This window comes from Perna viridis, chromosome 6 (genome assembly GCF_037379345.1).
Source record: "Perna viridis isolate PV_CMFRI_1.1 ecotype Kerala chromosome 6, ASM3737934v1, whole genome shotgun sequence".
Lineage (NCBI taxonomy): Eukaryota > Metazoa > Mollusca > Bivalvia > Mytilida > Mytilidae > Perna > Perna viridis.
In genome coordinates this window covers 46,975,514-46,997,836 of record NC_142450.1, presented here as the reverse complement: position 1 = coordinate 46,997,836, position 22,323 = coordinate 46,975,514, and the positions used below count along the sequence as shown (strand labels likewise).

The 22,323-nt window shown below is 33.8% G+C and overlaps 1 protein-coding gene across 4 annotated transcripts; it reads right to left on the bottom strand.

Annotated features, from left to right (window-relative positions):
• Nucleotides 1-1,278: 1,278 nt before the first annotated feature.
• Nucleotides 1,279-17,269, bottom strand: LOC148615298 (uncharacterized). 4 transcript variants are annotated; one of them, XM_088590135.1, is made up of 8 exons: nt 17,183-17,269; nt 13,417-13,605; nt 9,746-9,829; nt 8,976-9,122; nt 8,500-8,649; nt 6,679-6,972; nt 6,225-6,430; nt 1,279-3,320 (listed from the first exon to the last, which is right to left on the bottom strand). In XM_088590135.1, exons 2-8 carry the CDS (start codon nt 13,586-13,588, stop codon nt 3,135-3,137), a joined length of 1,239 nt encoding a protein of 412 aa, XP_088446261.1. In that variant the 5' UTR covers nt 13,589-13,605; nt 17,183-17,269; the 3' UTR covers nt 1,279-3,134. The 4 variants fall into 4 exon arrangements, with proteins under 4 accessions (XP_088446261.1, XP_088446263.1, XP_088446260.1 ...); XM_088590137.1 differs by having other exon boundaries at nt 8,500-8,646; XM_088590134.1 differs by having other exon boundaries at nt 17,222-17,269.
• Nucleotides 17,270-22,323: the final 5,054 nt, after the last annotated feature.

Below are 22,323 nucleotides of genomic sequence, written 5' to 3'. Positions count from 1 at the left end.
ATTTTGTTCTGTAGTTTGTATTGATGTTTGTCTTTCTTGGTGTGTGTTATTGATTTATATTATTTGTTTTTATCTGTTTTATTTTTATTTGATTTCCGTTATTGTTTGTTTTTGTTTTGTTTTCAGAAGTAACAATATGTTGATAATCAATTTCAGTTAGACCATGTATTGTATTTGATGAAATAAGGGAGAGTATATTAGAATCCCATGAGACAATTCTCGTCTAATGTGTACGAGTAAACACTGTAGTCTAGTTAAGAATTGTAAGTGGCAATTTGCCACAAAATCGGCCAACTGCATGGCCCAAAGTAAGGGCTTCAGTCCGATTTAGTTGTGTTGTACTTGTGGTTGTTGTGGCGAGATCTAGTGATTATTGATTTTTCCAGCCAATCATCTCTTTGATTCCACTGTTAGGATCTCTACACACGCACTTCTTTTGCATAATCATTTGGTTAGTTAAATGTCGTGCCATGTCTAACCTTTTTACTATTTCACATTGTTTTATCTATTCTATTACCCATGTAAAATAAGTGATTATTCCCTCACACGAGTTAGTTTGAAAATGTGTTTCGAATAATTGAATATGATAAAATTAAAACCTCAAAGCGTAAAAAATAGACATAACTCATTAATAACAGAAGAACCCCCTGAAGAGTACAATTTTACTATACATATGTAGTACTCAAATGTGAAGTACACCATGCTTCTTATCAGCGGTCTTAAAATATACCATAAATACATATGGTTCTGTTACCAAATACCAGTTCAGGCAATCGATACTAGTATATAGGACTCTTTATCTTGACCCTGGCTCTACGATTTTTCCATTATAAGTAGGTTCAAAAGGTGGTTGAGTTGTGATCACGCCAAAAAGTACTTGGGACCCTGCAGCATTTTTGCAACAGTCCCCAAGTCAAGAATTTCTATCCTCTGCGCTTCGACTTCCAGGTCAAATCAATGATTTTTGTGAGACAAATTCGTGTTTGGGTTGTAACTTTTCTTTTTTCATTTATGCCTTTAAAATTGGGCATGAGAGTACATCAGCTTGGACAATGTGTCTTGTATCATAGTTGGTTACCTTTGTGACATGTCTAATGTATACATATTAACCACAATGGGGACACAGAGATAGATTCCATCTCAATGACATATAGCTTTAACTATTTTTCAATATTAGATACATCTATGGGAGTAGTCACTAATAAAAAAGCAATTTACACTGTATCGACCTGGATTCCTGATCTAGAAGCAGACGAAGATAAATAACTCGAACACAAATTTCTTCAGTCAATTTTATATCACCATTTCTTTTCACATCAAAATAATACAGAATTAGTAATACCAAGGTCTTCTCTTCCATCAAGGACAATGCACAAAGGAAACCATCACACAATTAGGTATGTATAAACACTGTGTTTCCATACTCAGGGTTAACAGATAGACAATTGTGAATTATCTCCATTTTATCTCACTCTACCTCATCAATCTCTACTACTTCCTAAAGTGAAGGGTTCTGCTTAAAAATTAGATATGAACTATGTTAAATTATGATATACAAAGTCACATACATGTACACTTTTTGACATTGGACAGTATAGCATTTCAATTACATGGTACATTTTAACATGTAAAGAACAACAGAAGAAAATACTTGTTTATAACATCAAAAACACTAATCTGAATAGATGAATAAAATCCTTATTGCACAAAGTCAACTGAAATACAGTTGATATAAGGAGACATAATTTGAAGTTAAAAGTTAACTGCAAGGTAATTAAAATAACTATCTTCTATTATCCTTCACTTCATAAAAAGGTCTAAAACCTTACTTAAAAGGACTGTCCCTCTCAAGAATCATTTCAGTATCATCAAGTATCACATGACACAATACAGAGTCCCTTTAATCAAAGACCCAATTTTACTCAGTTTCTTTGGTTAAGTTGAAATGACTTCAGCTATTTTTATAATGGTCAAATACAGTTGGAAAAACAAACAGCCAACTATTTTTTTTTATTATGAAATACTCATTATTTTCAAACTCACAAATAAAAACCATGAAAGTTTTCATTTTACAGAAAATGTTTCAAGTAATTTTTAAAGATACTTATTCACAGAAAGTATATTAACCATGTAACTATACTATAGTTGCTTCTTTAAATTTTCTGTGAACACCAATCATTTATGGTGAATAATAAAATTTCAAAATTATGCTGTGATTTAGGATAAAAAGAGGTTTGCCAATACAATTGCATTTTAGCCCTTGTTTAGTAATGTATAGCCTTTTTCATAAGTGTGAGAAACTGAGGCTAATTCTATAGTAAACAAACCAAGAGGGGCATATCAAAACATTTTAAAAAAAGGGGGGGGGTTGATCTAGAAATCTATTTAATTCATTTGCTTATTACTATCCAAATTATGCATAAATCAACAAACTTTTCTAACATAAGATAAAACATATGGAGGAATTCTCCACCTGAATCTGCCACTGAGTGAGGCTTAAATCAAATCCTGATTACGATCATGATTATTTCGTCTCTAAATTCCATGATTAAAATACTTACAATAAAAACTGATTCATACCATTCTTCATTTTTTAAAGGTTTCTCAGAGAAATCATAGGCAATTGTAAGCAATTGAAAACATTATGTGTAAAGAGCTCTGCAAGATACCTTCAGTAGATTTTATCCAAATAAAATTGAAATAATTCCCAACAGTCTTAAATATGTACTAATAAATGACTGCACTGATAATTTTATATTATAAACAAAATATATACAGATATTATATAATATTAACTAGTTCCATGTAAGAATCTAACCTGCCCCAAGAAACTCCACATCACAATTCTACACAACAATCTGCTAGTTTTACCACTGTGAAAATGCCTCTATGAAAACTGAAGATTCCTTCACAACATACTCCGTTAGGATTCTTACATGGAATAAGCTTATAAACCAAATCTACTTATGGGTACAAACATCATTGAGAAGCATAAAATACAGCTGCACCTTTGGTACAAACTTTCTGCCTGTAACTTAAATAAAATTCTCTCCCATCCACAACCAATAGGTACACAAAAATTACATCATAAAATGTTTAAAATTAAATTTGAATATTCCTAAGTTTGTCTTTCATCACTTGTAGCCCTGTTGGGTTGGTGGGTAGCCTTGTGAGGGTTTGGGATACCCTCCTCCATAACCAGGACCTGAACTCCTTGAGTAAGGGTTAGGACTGTTAGTACCAGGTGTACCAGATGGTGATCCAGTAGGTAGGGAACCAGGCTGTGGCTGTGGCTGTCCAGCATATCCTTGATACACATTCTGTAAAAAAAATAGGGATTGAATAACAGATTGTTTTTAAAGTACCAAAAAAAATAATTTATGGTAGTTTAACAAAATAAACACGGAAAATTGGTGAATCATCAAATAACAATAAGAAATCTAGAGGTTCTCAATGGCCTAAAACTATCACTATAAAGTTTCAAAACATTTGGGGAGGAGCTACCCTTTGCAAACTGACCAATAAGAAGCCTACAGATATTGTTTGATCAATCACAAAAAGTGTGTATCATTTATATGGCCCTTGCCTTGATTACATATTATACTGGACGTCAGTTCAAGCCCATTTTTGATTTAATCATAATTTTCTTCAACCTCTTTTATCTTTCTTTTTTAATTTGTTATGAGTTTCTCAGTTTATAAAAACTAAACATCAGCAGTTGTGATTGATATACACAATCTAAAAGAATTTTATGATTCTTAACGAGAAATTCCATTGTAATTCTGCCGTTTTTGTTGCTGGCTGCCGATTGTTGACAAAATATGAATAATTGTATTTTTCACTTTCTAGGTTGACAAAAATGTAATTTCTCACAAATTTGAAAATAAACATTTAGTAGGGACCGTAACCTCAAGAAGAATTTTTGACAAAGTAAGGTGGTAAATCTTTGTTTTTGTCAAATTAACAACCAAAAATTGTCTTGGTAACAACATCACGGCTGATTTGAAAATGCAAACATTGTGATATGGATTTAAAATGTCACTGGAAAAGAACAATTAACATTTTATGGAGAAGCCTCTTTGTGATATGAATGAGTAAGTTATTTAACACATTTTTAATATCAGTACGTGTCAATAAAACTGTAGACCAAATTTTATTTCAAATTTGAACAATATGTTATGTATGTGACAGCAAGTATAGTAGAGTTATATCCAAAAATGTGTTTCACAAAAGTACTAGGTATAAATGGTAATTTTGAATGGGTTCTGTCATCATTGAGGTCAACAACATTTTCAAAGAAAAAATCCACATCTTTTGTTACAAAGACTTTTGAAAATTGGTTGATTGGAGACTTCATTAGCCTCATGTGGCAAACTTGCTGAACACAGCAAGATGAAAGAGTAATCAAGGGAACCAAGGTTATAGCGGTAATCAAAAGAATGTAATCCAGGGACAAAAACCAGATATGGAAAACAGACATACACAACAAAGAACATAAAGTAACAAAAATAATACATACAAAGTAACAAAAGCAAATGAGCAACTAGGACTCCGCTAAAAACTGGGAGCATGGACCAGGTGCACCGGTAGAGGAAGCGTCCTTTTCTTTTCTAGAAACATCCGTCAAGTTGCTCATAAAAAGTCAAGTCCGGGGTAGACAAAGGAGGAAAGGAAAACTATGACACTTTGAACATTTCATTTTTTATGGCACAAATGGATACACCGTAACGATCCACGAGTTCATGATGATGACCATAAAACTTTTGTAGCAACATAACCCTGCTCCAGAAGCCTATTTGTTAGAATTCTAACGCGATGCAAAAAAGTCTGCGTAGACTCGGCAAGTTCTGGCATAACGTACGAGTTGTAATATGAACACTTCATACGCAGGTGCTGAAGGGATGTTGCCGCATATGAAAGGAAAGTCGACAATTTTGAATGAAAAGTCATCACGTTTGTCATAAAATTTGGTCAATAATTTTCCTATACAATTGATTTCTAAGTGTAGGTCAAAATATGAGGCAGACTTCACAGTGTCTGTAGTATCCTTTATCTCAAGTTCTTTGGGGTAGATGCGATGTATCAAATCCCCAAAATTAGGATTTAAGATAATACATCATCTATATAGAGTAAACTGAGATTAAAGGATCTAGCTAAATGATCTTCTTTCTTTCGGATCAGATCAGCTATAAAATCAGCCTCATAAAAGTGAAAAAATAGGTCAGCAAGTACAGGAGCACAATTTGTTCCCATTGGAATGCTGACCATTTGTTGGAAAACGTGTCCACCACACTGGACAAATATGTAGTCAATTAAAAATTTCAGAATTTTGTAAACACCTTCTTCTGTATATTTGGAAGATGATTTGGAATGATATCTTACAAAATCTCTACCAAGAACTATATATTTGTATCTAAGTGTACCATCTTTTTTGGAAAAACAACGATGTAAAATTTTTAAGTCAGGATTTTAACCAAGTATGTGGAATAGAAGTATACAGTGTTGAAAAATCATAGGTTTTAATGCTATTATATTCTGATAATAGTCTTCAACTGATTGTCTCCAAAAGATCTTTTGAATTTTTCAGGATCCACATTGAATTAATACCACTACGGGAGTAACAAGTGTTGTGGTACGACTGCAAACCCTCTTTGACAGCTGTGAGTATAGAAGTTAAAAGTTTTGAAAGAGGTTTGGTGGTACATTTTGAAGATCCAGCTATGCAATGTTGTTTGTATGGATTCTTGTGGAAATTAGGAATCCAGTACATAGACGGTAAATCACAGTCATCGTCCTTGGTAGAGAGACAAAAAGAGGATAACACAGATTTATGGTTATCCACAATTTCTTCTTTGGAGAATGAAAGACAGTTTTTGGTAAAGGCTCTGTCATACATCATTACTGCAAAGTTTGTCATAAATCAGTCAAATGGGTTTCATATTTTAGAAGTTTAGAAAATACGAAGGACAGATGAAGTGATAACATAAGCTCAAGGACAAGTCAGCTGAAATAAGTAAATTATGTTAACAACTTATTTCTTAAATAGTTTAGTAAGGGTAAGTTTTAGGAGTCATTTCAGCAAAAACCAATTCATCAATAACTGATGTAAATTCAATTCTAAAATATGTATCTCAAGACTCTAATCAGTCATGATCATGACAACTATTTTGTTCACAAAATTTACGGTTAACAGTTTCTGGATTTTCTGACAGTATAATACAAACCTGTTGTTGTGGTTGTTGCTGTTGATTCCATGGAGCCTGAGCCAGCTGTTGTGGCTGTTGCTGGGTATTCTGTTGTCCATAGTAACCATATTGTTGTTGGTGGGGTTGTCCAGCATATCCAGGGAAGGACTGTTGTGGGACTGATTGGTTGTGAGATGGGAATCTTTGAGACTGTGAGGTAGGAGGCTGTCCTGGTACACTATATCCTTTAACAAAGAAACTCAAGCTCTATTTATACAGAATTTAGAAAATTTCCAATTACAATCAATACAATGCTACCTTCTATGTCAATTAGCCTGTCTTTATGAGATATCATGCCCTTTTTTAACAGATAAAAATTGATGGGCTGACAAGAACCCTCTTTTTGCATCTCAAGGGGAATTTGTCTATTGTTGTCCAACTACATCTACCAGTTAATCTACATACAAAGTTCATAAGTATAAACTGAATTAACCTTGCTGCTGTTGTTGTGCCGATGGTCTTTGATCCTGTTGTCCTGGGTAGCCTTGTTGTTGTGGTGTCGGTTGTTGTGGATAGCCTGGTTGTCCAGGATGTTGTGTCTGCTGTTGAGGCTGTACCGGTTGGAAGCCTTGTTGTTTTGGTTGTGCCTGGGGCTGTTGTTGTTGGGCGGGTGGAGGCTGTTGTTGTGGTGTGGCCATATGTTGTGGGGTTGAGGGTGTTGAGTGTTGCTGTCGTATGCCAGAGGCTGACCCCTGTGAATTTATACTGTCTGGAGTACCTGGTCTCTCTAAAAGTTAAGTTTATAGGAAGGTTATAAATGACTACATTACATAATCATCATATGACATTTTGATTTTCAGTACAGGTAAGTCTTCCCTACTATTTTTTTAAAGTCACATGAGGCATGATATGCCTAGGATTTCATACCATTCTTAATATTTCCATTGAGGTACATTTACTTATCAGTACAAATTTTGGACATGCAAGATTACTATGTGTGAATAAAATAATATTTTCTTAATTGAACTAGACCCACTATAAAATCTTAATAGACAAATACTGAGTTAATATTATGACTTATAACAAAATGCTTCAAAGGGCACAACTTGATACAACTACTGGGATTGAACTTTAAACAGTTGGGGCAAGTATGGACACACAATTTAAACTTGATACTGCTTTGAATTTTGATTAGGATTAGACATTTGATGTAGAATAAAAATTTGACCTGAACTGAAGTGGTAACTTTTTGGCCGTTATTTCTAAATGGTTCCAGTCAAAACCTGCAAAATCAGTACCAAACTTCCTGTGGGGCTATGGCAAATTGTGGTATAATTTCATACCAATTCATTTTTTACTGAAGTAATGGTCTAGACATCAGAAAAATACTTTTTTCAGGTCTCTAATTCTAAATTGGATTAAGCCCCCAAAATTAATCCCAGCCTTTCTTTGGTGAAATTGCACCTTGTGATATAATTTAAAAGAAATCCATACTCTAGTTGTCAAGTTATTGTTTAGACATCAGAAAATGCTGTTTTCTGGTCCTTTTTTAGCTCCCAAATCCTCAGAATTCAATCCCAGTTTGACTTTTGATGTGTAGAAGGTTATGGAACAATCATTAGACATCCATATGCTTTTTCTGGAGTTCTTAGTATAGTAAAATTCTATGAGATGCATGTTTTTGGCCCTTAACAATCATTAAACTTCCATACGCTTTTTCTGGAGTTCTTAGTGTAGTAAAATTCTATGAGCATGTTTTTGGCCCCTAATTCTTACACGGTTAGGCCATTACCCCTAAAATCAATACATGTATTAGCAATCTTTTTGAATTTTGTTGTAAAATTTATAGATAAACAAACTAATATTCAAGCTGTCACACAATATTTAGTGTCAAATGTTTTGTAGTTATATAAAAAAAATATTGCATAAATACTCAAAATAATGGAGCATTGATTTGGGTACAGGAGTATGGATGCCTTTTGAACAGAAACTTGATTGAATTAGAAAAAAAATTCAAAAAATAATTATATGCAAATTGACAACATCTTTTTCAGATACAGAGATCACTAAGACACCTATTACACAACCAACCCCATTATAACCTGTTTTTAAGGGTACACACCCAATCCTGTTACTTTATATTACATAACTGATAAGGGTACACATCCAATCCTAATATTACATACCTGATAAGGGTACACATCAAGTCTTGTTATTGAATATTACATACCTGATAAGTGTACACATCCAATCCTAATATCACATACCTGATAAGGGTACACACCCAATTCTAATATCACACAATATTACATACCTGATCCAATACCAAATGATGACATCACCTTTTCTTCTGTGGCTTTCTGTGATGACAGAGGATCAAATTCTTTACTGTGTGCTGAGTTTGGTGGTTGGACCTGTACAGGCTGGGAAACTACTTTTGTACTTTCTGTTACCATAGGTTCTTCTGACAAAATTATATCATCAACAGAACATCGCAATATAAAGAAACACTAAGGTTTTATATATGCTATTTGAATTTAAGGAAATTATCTTACTACATCTTACTAACTTTTGTTAAGCACAGATATTAATGTATAAATTACATTTGTATCTAAGAAATTGTTAGTTTCTACAACCACAAGGGTATATTCATAAGCCAATGTACACTTGTATTAAAGAATACATGCATTTTAAAAAATTTCATAAGATACACTAATTAAAATTATCTTCAGCAACCTATAACCAAAAACATAAAATAATCACACTCCTTATGTTAAAAGTAGAATGTACCTTTAGTTGTAGAATCCAATATAATCTCTCCATCTCCTTGTGGCTCTAAAGTATCTAGGATATTTATAACCTTGTCTCTAATATGTCGTAACTCACATTTGATATGCTTAATCTGACTACTTTCCATTGGCTGAGGCTGTCCATTTACTGAAAACCATGTATACATTGATAATGAAACATTTTATATACATATATATTATTAGATTCTTATCATGATTATTTATAGGGATGTTTAGCTTTGTTGTCTATTTTTTTTTCTTCAGAAAATGAATAGATTTGGTTTATTGTTTATGAGCTAGCTGTAGCAGCAATGAGCATACATTCTTTAATATAACTGATATGCCAGTAACTTATTTTTTATTACTGAAGGTAAAATTTAACACAAGATTAGTGTAAAGGCTTGAGATGGCACGCGGAAAGCCAGAAAAGGGGTCATTTCATTTCTCACAGACTGTGAGACTTAAACAAAGACTTTACATGTTTATATTATTATAGACATATTTTTCAGAGGGAAACTTTATATATTATTAATATTACTTGTAAATCTTTGATTGCATACATGTATATGTCATATTGCAGGTGGGATTCTTTTGTTGAATTTGAATTTAATGAACATTCTAAGGGTCAAATTACTTCTACAATAGTCAACCAACTATAACTCTACATTTCACCACAACACTAAATATACCTGTACTCACCAATGAGAAATTGTATAATGTAATTCATGTAGGATTTATTCATTAACAATGTAAACTCTTAAATCTATTTACCAAAGAGTGTGATTTTCAGAATTCTGCTGCACTGAATAGCAAATGATAAATCAGAATCATCAAATATGGTTATCAGGTCATTATCTGAAATAAAATGGTCATACATGTATTGCATCTAGAAACTGCCAGGACATAGTACTAAAAATAATATCACTATTGTTAATGGTGTTTCACTAAAGTACAAAAAAATCTGCTGTATCGCCAGAAATGAATACATCACCTACATTCTAATAGTATTGTTACAAAACTGTATTTTGTGAACTTTAGGATAAAACGAAAGAAATCTTTGTTTGAGGTGACCATTCATCTTAAAATGGAACCTGTAAAAACCTTAACCACAAGACCTAGTAACAAGAGACTCTCTTAGAACCTGAATCGCTCACCTGGCAAACCATGCCCAATTAACTAAGTCAGTTAAGGTATCATGCTTTGTTACAATGTTTGACAAAAAATTGCTGAAAAAGAGCATATATTGATGAATGCTGTAGGTTCGAGTGGGTACCTACAGCACTGTAAAATGTAGGAAATAAGTGTTTTTAGAACCTCTAGCAGGGGTCTCCCTATGCAATGTTATTCCACAGGGCCTGTGAGGGGGCATTAACCCAGTAAACATTTGCTGAAGAAGAACATAAAATGAAGTTAAACCATGGCTATACAACATTTTCATCATCCCCATTCAACTTAGGAGACAAAGTTTACTATAAAAACCAAATATCTTGAAATAAAAGCAAGTATAAAATTTGCGGGAAACTGGCTGCCCAGAACAAACTTTTCATCACCAATCAACTTATAAGACAATGTTTCCATAAGAAACCAAAATCATTGGAATCCAAGCAACCGGTGAAAATGGTTGCAAAATGGCCGCTTAAAAAATAATTTCATTAATGCCAGTCAACTCAGAATATCATGCTTATCTTACAAATAGCTTTCATCTTCATTATTCTTCAATAGTTGAAAAATAGCAGGAAAAGCATTTTTACCATAATGTTCTATCTTTAATAACGACTTCTATTAAATTTTGTTGCATGGTTTCAGAGAAGATTACACATGAAAAATGACGAAAATTGTTTCAGGGGCCATAACCCCTTCATTGGTCAATAAATCATTTTGAAAATTTCTGCATAGGTCCGTCTTCTGATGCTGAACAATATTACACCACAAAAGATTTTGCTAAAGGCAACAACTTTTGAGTTATTTGCAAAAATTGCCTTCTGACCCCTATGTTCTATTTTTATTAACAGCAGCCATGTTTTTTCACGGATCAAAAATCTTAAAGGTCGTTTTGTGCAGAATATCCTAAAATACAATCATACATACTTTCATCGAATTCTGTACTGTAGTTTCTGGGGAGAAGATTTTTGTAAGTAATAACATCAAAACAGCATAAAAAGTCAAAAAGAGAAATAAATCCAAAATCTACCAACAGAATTTTACCATATTGTGACCACAGATAGATTTCATGAACACTTTTACCCCAGTCAGCCAAAAGGTTTTGGAGATATATGCAAACAAGTACTATCTTTAAAACTAAAGATAGACGACGCAATAAAATTTTCTTTTTACTTATCAATTTCTACCATACATTCAGGAAATAACACATGGCACACAATTTTAATTTTAAATACATTTTTTTCAACACAGCTCAGTCATCAGTGTATGACCAATTGGGAAACATAATTGTGATCAGGTGACTTGCATTTCCAGGGCAGTGCTTCTTTAAGGTCAAAGGGTAAAAAGCGAATCATACTGACTGTGTGGGAAAAACTGCCGTTTGACCCCTATCTACTGTTTTTAGTAAAAGCGGCTATATTTTTCCACAGGTCAAAAATCCTTTTGGAAGGATATCCTAAAAAACAATCATAACAACTTTCATTGAATTCTGTACAGTAGTTTCTGAGGAGATTTTTGAAAGTAATCACATCAAAAAACAGCAAAAAATCATCATGGGTCAACAGATTTTCACAAAAATTTTACCACAGAGAATCTCATCACCTTGAACACTTTCACCTGTCAGAATTTGGTTTAGCCTAACAGTTTTTGAGATATAGGCAAACAAGAGGCTCCAAGGAGCCTGAATCGCTCATCTTGTTGAATTTAGCCTTTCAAAGGCAATAAATTTAACATTAAGATGTCAAAAAATTTTGAAGACTTTGGTAGGACTTATTTCAGCAATTGAAAGTTTCTTTCTATCTATCATAGTTTCCCAAGATATTGGCTGAAAACTGTAAAAAAAAAAAAAATTAAAAAAAACTTCATTTTTCATCCTTCAAGGGCAATAACTCTTACAAGGAGTCGTCCAACAACTTCCATCCCTGAAGACTTTTGTAAGCCTTATCATAAGGATCATTACAGCTATTGAAAGAATTTCGCTAAACCTAACGGTTTTGGAGATATTTGTGAAAAACTTCTGTCTGACCCCTATGTTCCATTTTCGGTAACAGCTACCATGTTTTTCGACAAATCAAAAATCCCCATATCAGTTCTAGGCAGGATACCCCAATGAACAGTTATATCATGTTTGGTTCCAAGTCAGAAGAGAAGTTGGAAATGTATAAGTTGGGAAAAAATCCATTTCAAGACCTATAACTAATCCAATGGTCAATGGATCTTTCTGCAAATTTTGGCATCCTAAGGTCCATCCCATCATGCTGAATAATTTTACCACCTACTAATTTAGCTAAATCAAACAGTTTTTGAGTTATTTGCATAATGATTTATTTTCAGTAATGGTGGCCATGTTTTTTGCAAGATCAGAAATCCTTACACACAGATTTTTAAACATGTTCTACATAACATTTGTGCAAAGTTTTGCTTTAATCCATCCAGCAGTTTTAGAGGAGAAGATTTTCAAAGTTGGAAATGTAATATTTAGGAAAAAAATCCATTTCAGGACCCATTACTCATTTATTCATCAACAGATCTTTCAGCATAGATCAGCATAGGTCCATCCCATCATACCAACAATTTAAACCCCTACCCGATTTTAGCTTAATCCAACTGTTTTTGAGTTATTTGCATAATTCTACAATACAACCCCTATGGTCTATTTTTAGTAACAGCGGCCATGCTTTTTGCCAGATAAAAAATCCCCAAACATGGATTTTTAAAAATACCCTAAGGAACATTCATGCAAAGTTTGGTTACAATCTGTAGAGTAGTTTCAGAGAAAAAGATGTTTGAAAAGTTACGGGATGACAACAGATGATGGACACATAGTGATGGCAATAGTTCAAATGGTCTTTTGGTTTATGTTCTATTTTTAGTAATGGCAACCATGTTTTTTCACAAATCAAAAATACAAATGCTTGTTTTGGGCAGGATACCCTAAAGAACAATCATGCTAAGTTTCATCTAAGTCGATTCCGTAGTTTCAGAGGAGAAGATGTTTGAAAAATTGTTAACGATGACAATGTGATGGCAATAGCTCACATGGCCTATAGCAAGGTGAGCTAAAAATGTGTTGCTGGCTTGTAACTACAGTTGGATTTGATGTGATAATTGTTTGAGCTTGCATTAAGCTTTGAGAAAAAATTGTCACTGAACTGGTGCACATGCTCTCACTGCTGATCATGACTCCAACCAGTGATGTAACCTGCTGAAACCTATTTTTCAACCATGATTGAATTGGTGACTAAGTCTGTATTACAAAGATTGTCTTATGGCCACCATACCTTCATCTTTATATTTGATTGTAATATCATCACTGTTTTTCAGCTTTCCTCTATAAACTCTCTGCATCATCAACATCAGTTCATCATAAGTGATATCCTCATTGTGAATTGGAATTCTTCTGATGTCTTCACCAAGTTGTGCTTTGATAATCAACTTGCCACTTAAATCCATGACTGCAACTTTCTAGTCTATGAGAAATAAATATAAGTGATGAATAACGCTATTTAATATTCAAAATCTTTATAATCTAAGATCTGATCAAACATACAGGTAGTACTTGACTATTAATCTATGCAATTCTAAAAAAATAGTAAAAAAACAGACATACACAGAAACTGATAACAATCTGGAAATTAGGGAAAAAAACAATAGAAACTTTTCAAACAGAGGTTCTATCATATTGGTTGAACTATGGCAAACAAGCAGTTGTGGCAACTTTTTTATTTTGAGTTTAAAACTGTTTGGCCTTATGTTAGACTAATTTTTGAATATACATGTACTTATGAAGTTTGTGAAAACTGTACATGTGGAAAAGTAAATTGTTTATGAGAGATCTATATATCTGCATTTTAATAGATGCAATTAAGTTTACAAAAACACACAGCAACAAATCAACCTTTTTCATGTAAACACAAACCTAATTTTATGAGATCAACAAAGAGAAAATTGGCAAAATTAGAGGTAAATATTAAGTACTACATGTATAAGAATCATACATGTACATGATGTAACAGCAAACTCCAGATTTAAAACATGGATTTCAACTTTCACTGATTCATGGAAATCACAATTTGGTCTGTAAATCAAATAAAATAAAATCTTTGAGTTTGGTAACCTAACAATACTATCAGTTGTCCAGCAAGCTTTTTGTTTCTTGATATGGCGCCATCCTAACAATGTTCGAAGTCACTCCAAACTTGGTTATGCTAAACAAGTGTTTAAATATATGTTCTGTCTTTTAAATGCATACAGGAAATTTAACCTATTTGTAATAAAGCAATAAAAGTTTTTGCTAAAATCCCATGAAAACATTTTTAATCTGAAACATTTCAATTTGACCACCTTCTCATTGTAGGAGCAAATAGACTGTATAGTAAGCTTTAAAAGGTAAAATATTTAGTATAATTAAATTCTGCCTACGCTCAAGTACAAAAATGTACGTCAGAGTGTGCGGTTTGCAATAAAGTGCACAGAAGTAAGAGACTGGAGTATGGAGGAATGAAATTCCAACCTCTTACAAATGGTATCTGCATGCAGGAAATTGTTACGGCAGTGGCTGCTCGTCCATGCATTTGAGGACAGGGAGCATTTACAGGCTAATTGTCCATACATCCGGTTTGAGTCAATAAAACACGGAATCATGACAGAAACGCTTCATTTACATGTACTTTAGTAATGTGAACATCGTGAGAAATTCATTTCAATATACAAATACAATAAAAGTTATTAAATCCTATCTGATGTCAGCCCAAAGTTTGCACATCCAGAAAGATTGTTCTAGCACATTCAGCCAGGCACATTTTAACTCATAATGCTGTCATTCCAGACAGCAGTCACAAGCAAGTGAGTCTTGGTCAGGCAATTTCTCCTGACATGTGAAACATGTCCAATCACACTAGTCCTTCTTTGTAGAAACTAATATATTAAGAATATCCACTGAAGTACTTTTTAACATGCGAGATATTCGCATTTTCATCCAAGATTTTATTACAAATTTTTCAAACATCTGGTAAAGATGATGCATTGACTTTGACACCAGACATCATATCTTCTGTGACTTGTTCTGTGTCTGACCAATGTAAAATCCATCCATTTTCAAGCACAGAGGCTTGCTCCTACCATCAATTATGCAGCCTGACTAGTATATAACACAAATAGAAAACTGTTTAGTTGATTAAATCTGATCACAGTTCACGAATCCATTAATAGTCGTATATTTGTGGATAAATTTGACAATATTTCCGTAACAAATCTGGTGTTTCTGTCACAATTCTGTATGTTATTGATGCAAACCGGATGTGTAGACTAGTAGTCCGAGATTGCTCTGACGTCCAACGGCTGATGTGCCAGACAAGCTGGGGCTGTGGGTTGTCAGAGCTTGTCCCTTATCAATAACTCAGGATTTTGCTAGAAAGTCGAAATTCTGTAAACTAAAGGGAAAGCAGTTACATATTGTTGCATGTACATCAGACAACACTATTTACATGTTTTACACTCTATGCAAAATTTTTATACTGCTTCTTTTAACAAATTTACAAAATATTTGACTCTGTGATCTTGAATTCACAAGTTCAAGATTATAATATTTAGATAATTATTTTAAATTTCTATTCTGAAAACATGTTCTGCAAAAAAGTATGTACATAATATTCTTATTAGTATAAACTTTCATTACACACATGTACCTAAGAAAGTAGTAAATTTTTGCCTCGAAGCGCGCATGAAAGTTTGTGCACTAAATCCCGTTTTTGACATGGGACGAGCTGGGAGGTCCAATTGCCCAGCTTGTCTGGCAAATCAGCTGTTGGACGTCAGAGCAATCTCGGACTAGTAGACGAGGAGCCACTGCCAAATTGTATTTGAACCAAAACTTCTGTAGCCAGTATTACCCAATATAGAATATAGTAGTGGACACTGCTAGGTAGTGTGACCTCTACAGTTATTACATGTACTGTCTAATTTTCCTTAAGGTTCCCAAATACACTAATGGGAAAAGAAGTCCCAGAAGAAACAAAAATTGACTGTGCTTATAAAGAAATTCATCATTCCCTCAAATCAAACAAATAAAAATAAATATATACAATGTAGGTTAAGATTACACTTCCATAAAATAACTTGATCTATTCTGATATTGTTTGAGTCTTTTCTATATTTTTTTTTATTTATCAAAAGAAATGAATATGATGTGTTTTAAAAAGTTCAGGAGAAACAGTCGAGGCAAAATTCGTTGGACCATCAGACATGACCCGCTCTTAGCCGTCGGTCTGGTAAAATTTGTGTGATTTCTGGTACGTTTTTTTTATTAGACACACCTCAACCGAAACTTTCGATTTGATGATGGCATCCAAATCAAGGCAAATTTAAATTGAATTTTTTCGGTGTGGCAGATAATTATTCGGTCTACCAGATTTTGTTAGGTTGTCTGACAGGTTGAAAAATGATTTCACCAGGTCTGGAAACACGTGTATCTCTGCTGTTCCACTGTTGCTGTTGTGAAGAACCTAACCCGCCTTGAAAAAAATATAACTCTGATTGAAGTATATCTTTTCTTTTAGGGATTTTCAGCTATCAGTTGCGTCTGAATTTTATTTACGTCACATAATACATGTATGTGTAAAATGTTACCACCAGCCGTGGAGAACTGTAATATTTCGGGTATCAAATTAATCTAGTTGACCTGCTTAAACTGAAAAGGATGCTGCTAGAGATGGCCTTAAGGGTTAAAAATTGTAAAGTATGGCTTAGTCATACAAAGTCTGACCATTTTGATAGCGAGGGAAAAAGAAGGGGCTGGTGGCTGGGATCTTTTTTGAAAACAAAAACAAACACAATAAATGTTAAAATTTTAGAAAAACATTATTTTTCTCATTCATTTTTGAAAATATTGTGTGGCACTGTACATCTTTCAAACGTATATATACAGAATCCATCGCCGGTCACGTTACCGTACGACTATTTAAATCCAGGGTGAATAGTAAGGAAACAATGATTAGATTTTCGATGAAGTTATATATGATAAAATGCTCAAACACATTACAAACGTACAGACAGATTAATGGACGTTAAGGAAAATTACAGCCTTACCGATGACACAAATTTATGTCAGGTGGCAAAGGAGCCGCTTACATCCACAGGAAATAAGGTCTTCATGATTATAGACAAGTGACGTCAAGGGAATGAAGAAACAGAACTGAACTGTAGGCAGGGGGTGTACATTGGAGGAAGAAGTCATTGTAATAATCTATATATGACACTGCCGTTTTCTCAAATTTCTCTGTTGAAAATAGGGTAGCTTTGCTAATGGTGTTTGTAAATACCACTGGGTGGATTTTGATGAATGGTGTTTAATTACTCAGGTCTTCAAAAATGAAGCAATAGAAATGTAATAATTTATTTTGCCCATAATACAAGAAAATAGATTTCTTATGAACGATATATACATGTACATGAAGTATTCAGACACATAAATATAAATTTGACCCTCACTCTTTCTCACCAAATAATAAATCAACAGAAAAAAGCCCATCAAACAATTAAAAAAAAATAACAAAAAATAACCAAAAAATAGCTGTTTAATAAAAATATATATGTATGTAATCGTAATTGCACACTTATTGAAGAAGGAAATAAGCTGAAACTGATAAGACAAATACTGAAGTGTAAAATAGAAGCTAAAGAAGAACGAAGTACTTCTTCTAAAGCATGAAATATTCGGAAACCCTCGGGAGATGAAATACTCCCCTGTCAGAGTTGACTCTCACAAACTTGGTGCAAGAGATGGTCTGCTTTCTTAAAAGCCCGAACTCTTCGAAATGGTCTTCTTCCGATAAGAGTAAATTACTTCCAATGGATGAAGTTTTCCTTTGTAGAAGTACAAGAAAGAATCTAGAACGAGAAAGTTTAACAACAATTATAATTTATGTAACAAATAGTACTACAAAACTTCTACATGTATGTTAAAATTAAATGAATAAATAAATAACCAGCACAATATAAACTTTTTCTGTTAACAATCCTATTTAAGATGCATTACAGCCTTTATTAAACACCATCTAAGCTGCTTATAATCTTCTTAACTAAGATGCAAACCCCCGTCTCTTCTCGCAAATATACAGAACGTATGGGTTGCCCATGCTTCAAAAACTTTTTGTAAGATTTTATGAATCCAACATCAAATTATGTAAACTACTATTGATATTTATACACAAATAACCTTGGAAAATTCAAAATCTATTGGTCTTGGAAGAACTGAAGAAAACAAAATATTGGAAGCATGAAAATGACGAAGACAATCTTTAATCAAAAATTTGAAATTTGACATAATCCTTTGCATCTTATCATGAATATTATTATTACTGCATGCAAAATGATATGAGAATATTTGTCTAAATTAAACTCCCCTGAATTAATTCTGTTTTCTAAGTCCGCTATTCTAGCGCCACTATACGAAAAAACTGAAAGATTCTCCACTCCCTCTATGTACTTAGTCATAGAATCCGAAATCAGAATAATTTCATGTGATTATAAAATCAACAGAATCAGCGAGAAGTTGCACCACAGAAATTTTGTCCTCTAAAGTGAACTCTAAATAAATAAGATATGCATCGATTGTCCAGTCTCCGTGTACTTTAATTAATTCGGAAGGAACTCGAGATTGAAAACTAAATGTCGCGCCACCGCGTCTAAAACTACGACTAGAAAAGTCGTCGCTATTAAGCCCTATGCGAGAAATCAAAAATTTTAATTCACACTGAAATATTGAGTAAGAAACTGGTAGTAAAACTCCATGGGTCAAATATACAAAAGCTGGTGCGTCTTTGGGAGCTAGTATCAATCAGCACATTCTTAAATGCGAATAGACTTGCTACAAGTTTCTCTGTAATATATATTTTATTTGATTAAATATTATCACTATCAAATATTCATTCTCTGCCCAACTGCTGTACAGAAAGACGGATAGTGAATGAATATTTGATAGTAATGATATTTAATCAAATAAAATATATATTACAGAGAGACTTGTAGCAGGTCTAAAATGCGAGCACCGAGCGTAAATCAGAACATTTATGTCGTACCATTGGAATTTTGAGTAAACGCTGACTGAATAGTTTTCGACCACTTAAATGTGACTACGATTATCATTAACTCAAATTATTTTCAAACACTAAATAAATACTAGATAAGTAAAATTTACTCACCACCCATTAATTATCTAGATGACCAAAGGTCAGGAACTCATACAGGTACATATATGAATAATTTGACCTTTAAACTCGTAATTACTTTATAAATATAAAACTAACACAAATTAAAGATAAAAGATAGGAGAACGGCAACGTGTTTTTTATTCATTTAAAATAAGGGGAATATAAATATGTACCATTTCAAAGTCTTTTTAGAAAAATAAGCAAAAATTCACTATTTTTATAAAAAAAGGTTCTTAGAGAGTAATCAAGGGAATCAAAAACTGGGAGCATGGACCAGGTGCACCGGTAGGGTAAGCGTCCTCTGCTTTTCTAGAAACACCCGCCGAGTTGCTCATAGTAGTCCGGAGTAGACAAACGAGGAAAGGAAAACTATGATACGTTGAATAAATCAATTTTCATGGCGCAGATGTATACACCGTAACGATCCACGAGTTCATGATGACGACCATAAAACTTCGGTAAAGGAGCACAATTTGTTCCCATTGGAATGCCGACCGTTTGTTGAAAAACGCGTCCACAACACTGGACAAATAGGTTGTCGATTAAAAATTCCAGCATTTTGTAAACATTTTCTTCTGTACATTTGGAAGACAACCTGGAACTATCCCCCACAAAGCATGAGGAATCCCTACACAGAACCATACAAAGTATGTTATGTCATTGAATGTGAGTAGTAAGTAGTAAGCATGCACGTTTCAGGTTGTAGTTTTCAGGAGATGCATCCCTATGCGCATGCGCATGACGTCAAATCCGGAAGTGACCCTTGTGTGAGACCGGAGGTGGACATTGGTTGACCGGAAGTGGACTTATATGGGGGACCAATAAAGGGAAAATGGGGACCTTTTGATGTAGGAAGGGGATCTTAAACGTGTTGTGCAATGTTTACCACTAGGAAATAAATATTTATCATTGTTTTTTTTAATTGTGTTTAATATTTTTTTGTATTCAGTTTGAAATTTTGACTAACCCATAATGATTATCCTGACAATTGTAAGATTTACATTTGGAACGTTTTGAATGGTGTATTGTCTTTCATTTTATTAGTCGACCATTTCATCACATATTACAGACCCACTCAACCTTTTCATCGATTTTATCCGTGTTATGGGGCTCTATCGGGTAAATTCCTTTTTTCATATTTTCAATGTTTACATGTCGCGCGTTCTTGATTTGACCCGCTATGGGGTTGTTTTGGGTAAACCATTCTTTTCTTTTGTTATTATAAGGAGATTGAACTTTTTACCGCCATAGTATTTTTGATATTTGCGTGTAGCGTACACCCTTTGAACGTGTTATGAGGCTATAGTGGGTAAATTTTTTTTTCATACTTTCAATGTTTACATTTGACCCGTTATGGGGGTAAGCTATTGAACTACGGAATTTTATTTTTCTCTCCATAATTTCATTCGTGGTTTGTTTCTTGCGCCCTTTTTTGTTAAAGTTTGAGACTTGTGTGCTCGTTTAATGTTTGTCTTTTGTTATTATAAGGAGATTGAACTTTTTACTGCTACAATATTTTCTATATTTGTATGTCGCGTAAACCCTTTGAACGTGTTATGAGGCTGTATCGGGTAAATTCCTTTTTTCATACTTTCGATGTTTACATGTCGCGTGTACTAGATTTGATCCGTTATGGGGGTAACCCATTGAACTACGGAATTTTATTTTTTTTCTCTATAATTTCATTCGTGGTTTGTTTCCTTCGCCCCCTTTTTTGTTTAAGTATTGTATATTTTTTTTATAAGGAACTTTTTATTGCTATAGTATGTTTTCAAATTACTTTCACTTTGACCCGTGTTATGAGGCTTTGATAGTAGATATGTTTGTTATGCTGACGCTAACGGTTTTAATAGGTGTTATCGGTTTCGAGCTATCCTCTTTTGTAAGGAGGTCTTTCTTTAGTCTAGTTTTATTACGCAACAAGATTTTTTTTCTTTTATCTTTTATTTACAATTCATATTCATATATTCGTCGGGGTGTCGTCAAATCCGGGTCCTGCTCAATGGTCTGTTCCATCAAGTGTTATTCTTCCCTTTAAAAAATTTCATGATCCGATCTTCTTATGATTTCCGCTTTAGTATGAGTCTTCTTGTCGTCCGAGTATCGTTGACGTCATGGCTGTTTTTTTTCACTCCATTTAATCTTCACTTCCTTTTGTTTACATGACTTCTAGTCTTTGAACTAGGTTTTTCATTGTACATCCCATATAGCTCCTCCTTTTTTGATGAACTATCCTCTCAGGTTCTTGCACCGTAGATCAATATGATTCATCTAGTTGAACTTTTGTAACTTTCTTGATTTCTTAAGGTCGTTGTTTCTTATACAAGGATGCACGATATTTCGCTCTGGTTTCCACTTGTATTTGATATTCTGACGTTGTATGTTTTACGTTCTTAATACAGCTACCCGATCTTTGTTCCGAACACTCCTCTCTATACAGTTCCATTTATAGGTGTCATATCTGTTTTCTGGTTGGCTTTTTTCTTTCCTCCAGCTGGTCTACCACGAGGTCTTTTTGGGACATTCTTTTCTTTTGACAGTTCATTCTTTGGTTTGCATTGTGCACGTTCTGTCGTCCATTTCACGTGTACGGCATCACGTCTGGTGACCTCTTCTAAATGAATCCCTCGACAGGGAACTATCTTGTAAATCATTATTGCTCCGGGTGCGTCCATCTCCTTCGCGGGTCATTCACAAAGTGACCACACGTCCTTTTTCATCTCCATATATACTTTTATTCATCCAAGAACACATCCTGAATTTCCCATGGGAAAATATTGCTTCTCAGTCTCAAGTTGTCGGCAGTGCCCTGTATCATGTCGATCAGTAAATATCCGTGGGGTTTGGCAGTGGCACACTCGTACGATTTCATAAAGCAGTTTGTTTTTTTGGAGAACATTTGTTGGGCCATGGTCATGGCATGTGATACGTCTCTGATATTTTTAAACAGAACCAAGTAATGGGCATTCAGACTGATGG

Bases quoted from the DNA above. Each gene is read 5' to 3' on its own strand.
- LOC148615298 (XM_088590135.1), bottom strand. From the start codon at position 13,588: ATGGATTTAAGTGGCAAGTTGATTATCAAAGCACAACTTGGTGAAGAC. The intron at 9,123-9,745 runs GTAAATAGATTT...CATGGTTTTCAG, and splicing joins TCTGAAAATCACACTCTTTG to TAAATGGACAGCCTCAGCCA. The intron at 6,973-8,499 runs GTATGTAATATT...CTTAACTTTTAG, and splicing joins ATCATTTGGTATTGGATCAG to AGAGACCAGGTACTCCAGAC.